Source organism: Adiantum capillus-veneris, chromosome 23 (genome assembly GCF_014529385.1).
Source record: "Adiantum capillus-veneris isolate H3 chromosome 23, ASM1452938v2, whole genome shotgun sequence".
Lineage (NCBI taxonomy): Eukaryota > Viridiplantae > Streptophyta > Polypodiopsida > Polypodiales > Pteridaceae > Adiantum > Adiantum capillus-veneris.
In genome coordinates this window covers 38,732,069-38,735,339 of record NC_140953.1, presented here as the reverse complement: position 1 = coordinate 38,735,339, position 3,271 = coordinate 38,732,069, and the positions used below count along the sequence as shown (strand labels likewise).

At 43.8% G+C, this 3,271-nt stretch overlaps 1 protein-coding gene across 1 annotated transcript; it reads left to right on the top strand.

Annotated features, from left to right (window-relative positions):
- Window positions 1-1,739: 1,739 nt before the first annotated feature.
- Window positions 1,740-2,372, top strand: LOC147427666 (cytochrome b561 domain-containing protein At2g30890-like). Its single transcript, XM_086496745.1, has one exon. The coding sequence runs from the start codon at window positions 1,740-1,742 to the stop codon at window positions 2,370-2,372; it is 633 nt and encodes a 210-aa protein (XP_086352871.1).
- The last annotated feature ends 899 nt before the right edge of the window (window positions 2,373-3,271 follow it).

Sequence of the window (3,271 nt, the reverse complement as noted above, 5' to 3'; positions counted from 1 at the left end):
CTGCGATAGTATATCTGTGACTTACAGTGGAAGCCACTTTTTGGATAGTATCGTCGCTCAAGTGGAATCCTAGCATGAGTTAATGAACTGGGAGTAGACTATTTGGAAAAAATGTCATGATTATTGATGCTTTGATTGATATGTATGGCTTAGATTATGACTGACATTGCTTTAGTAGATATCTTTTCTAAAAGCGGTGTTTTGTAGTGCTAGTGATTGCGGGCATGCTCATACAATGGAGAATTTGGGTAACCACTATTGTGGCCTCTGGTTTTGCATAATGATAGTCTAAAGTGGTATGCATTTGGGAAAAAATCTAGTGTTTCATGAAAGGCCAAGCACACTGATGCAAGCTAACACTTCATTTGTAAAGTGCTTGAGGATAACTACATCCAGGTTTCAAGATTTATATGATGACAACCCATGGATCTTTTCACAAGGGGTACTCTCTCCTTTGAGTATTTTTCATCCTGTATGCCTCCATCTATGATCATGGAAGAGGGGAAGGACATAGGGCATGTATTCACACTGTTCTCTTCTCTCTCTCAATCGCTCTCTTGATCTCAACATGGACGCATGGTCTCCCCCCCCCCCCCCCCCCCTCTCTCTCTCTCTCTCTCACACACACACACACACACACACACACACACACACACACTATAAGAGGAAAACTATAGAACTACCACTATTGTCGTGGCTTAGCAAAGAAAAATGGAGAGAATTTTATGTCTGGGAGTAGTGGCGGGAATAGGTGAGATAATGATTTATTGAATATACGCACGATAATAGCTGCGATAATATATCTCTGCAATTATCACCATGCCTATTATTAAAATTGGGTGGCCCAAATGAAAAAAATTATTTTTGACCTGCATAAAACATATAAAATATCAATTGTTTTTTCAAGATTATAAAAAATATATTTAAGTTACAACTTATACTTTACCTTTATAAATTAAAGTGGAATAGAAAAATACTTTGAAAAAATAAACAAAGTCAAATTCTCAAACGAGTTTTATTTACAAAATATGAGGGACAACCCATGGATCTTTCCACAAGGAGTACTCTCTCCTTTGAGTATTTTTCATCCTCCATGCCTCCCTCTATGATCATGGCAATATTGTCACGCACAAGGAACTTTGGCCTTTAGGTAAGAGATTAGTAGGTAAAGTTCACTGCCATTGTGCTAGGCCAAGGAGGATCCCATATGCTGTTGTGAGAGTGAGAACCAATCCGCATTAATTGTAGCTTTGCATTTGATGTGTATTAAAACTAGAAAGGTACAACGCCCTTGAAGAATCCAAGCCACAAGGCGTTCCAACCAAATACATCAACTCAAGACAAACATATCCGGGGAAAATGATAAATGCAACGTTGAGTTTGAAGGTGAAAAACTCTACCAAAATTCTTGCCTTTAAGAACCAGCTACGCCACTAGATGATTCCCGATGGCCTTAATAACGTGCCGGGTACGTTTCAGGACTGCGTGTGCTTTTCTAGCCCTAAGCGCGTGCTTTTCTGCTTGATTACGCGCTGATTACGGGAGCTATATAAATGCAAAGAAATGGGGTTTAGCTCCACAACGACGACGGCGACAAGGCCCTGCATAAGCTGTGAACAGATCATTGTCGTCCCGATTTAGCGCAACTTGCTGCTGCTGCTGAAGCTGAAGGCCACCATCGCCACATCATGGACCGTCTCCAAGTCATCGTGCTGCATGGGCTCCTCATGTGGTTGGGCATGGGACTATGCATGCCTCTTGGCGTCATTCTCATCCGATTCCTGAGGACTGCTCGCCAAGAAGGTAATGCGTTGTTGAGCGGACGCATAGCTAAAGGCCACATCGTTGTGCAAAGTTTGGGGTTGCTTCTGGCGGTCGGGGGCGGAGGGCTGGCCTTGGCCGAGTTTGGGGCGGTGGGGCTTGCTCACACACATGGGAGGTTGGGCTTGGCTCTGCTGTTGGCGCCTTTGGTGGTGGCGTTTCTAGGGGTGGTGCGGCCGGATGTGGGAGCTGGGTGGAAGAGGGGTGTGTGGTACGCCGCCCATTGGATCCTTGGCACCGGGACCATCCTGTTGGCACTTGTAAATATCTTCATTGGCTTGCATGTGCTGGAGCTCATCAGCGGCCGCACCCTATTTCGTGTGAACGTGGCCTTTAGCGTACAGGTGGCGTTGATGGCACTAGTATACCTGGCCCAGGACCGGTGGGCCTACCTTCGCCAGGTGCAGTGGGCTCTCCCTCAGGCTGCTGCTTCTACAGCGGCGCCATTGACGGCCCATGATGAAGAAACAAGTATAAGCAAAGGAGATCAGCTGGCCGTGCAGGAAGTGAGCATATCATGCGGCTCAGGATCTGCGCAAGCTGCTGCATGATCAAGAACTGTGCATGCTGCCTCCAACAGCAGCCAGCTTAAATTTTGCGTACAAACATCATCGTTGGTGGCTCGTAGCTTGTAAAAACTTATGATGAAGCAATATATAGCACTGATTTTTGTGGCAGCAATTTTGTCATCCCCTAATTATTGATATTATACTGAGAATTGAGTTTTGAACACAATCCATGTATTGCAACTTTAATTGTAGATTGTCTCCGTGGGTGAGAGAGAGAGAGAGAGAGAGAGAGAGGGGGAGGTAACTAATGTCAAGTTGTCGATTGTTACCCTTGTAATGTCAAAAGTGCCATCATCATTAGCTAAAGAGAGCCTCTTTATTAGACAAACAAGTTGTAGCACCAAGATTGCCTTCTTCCTACATGGGATATGGGAGAGGCACAAGAGGGACAATGGATGTAGGATAGACGGAGATTCTGTGGCCGATGAGTAGATAAGCGATGAAAGTAAATTGTTGAAATTTTCAAATTAATGCACGATTATAAGTTAATGTCTCAAAATTCATCCTGAATTACCACAAAAGGAAACTAATCTCATGGACTAGTAGCCACCAACCATTGTAACATTTAATGGCCTAATAACTTATGTGTAGCGGAAATTAGCATGAACATAGTGGGCATTTCATTAGAGTAGATTCCTAATGAGAATTACAAGAGTTCTTGGGTGGAGAGAGCATCAAAAAGCATAACACCTAGTTAGATAGCATCGACAATACTTTCAAAAGAGAGAGCAATAAAGCTATTGACAACAGTTGAGGACCGGATTTTCATGGAGCCGGTCCCCCCTCCAAAAGGCTTTGTATTATGGTTTCTCCCATCAAGAGAGACATTGTACAATACAATTCTTTGTGTTCCTTCAAGACTAGCTAGTGCAATGAAGATT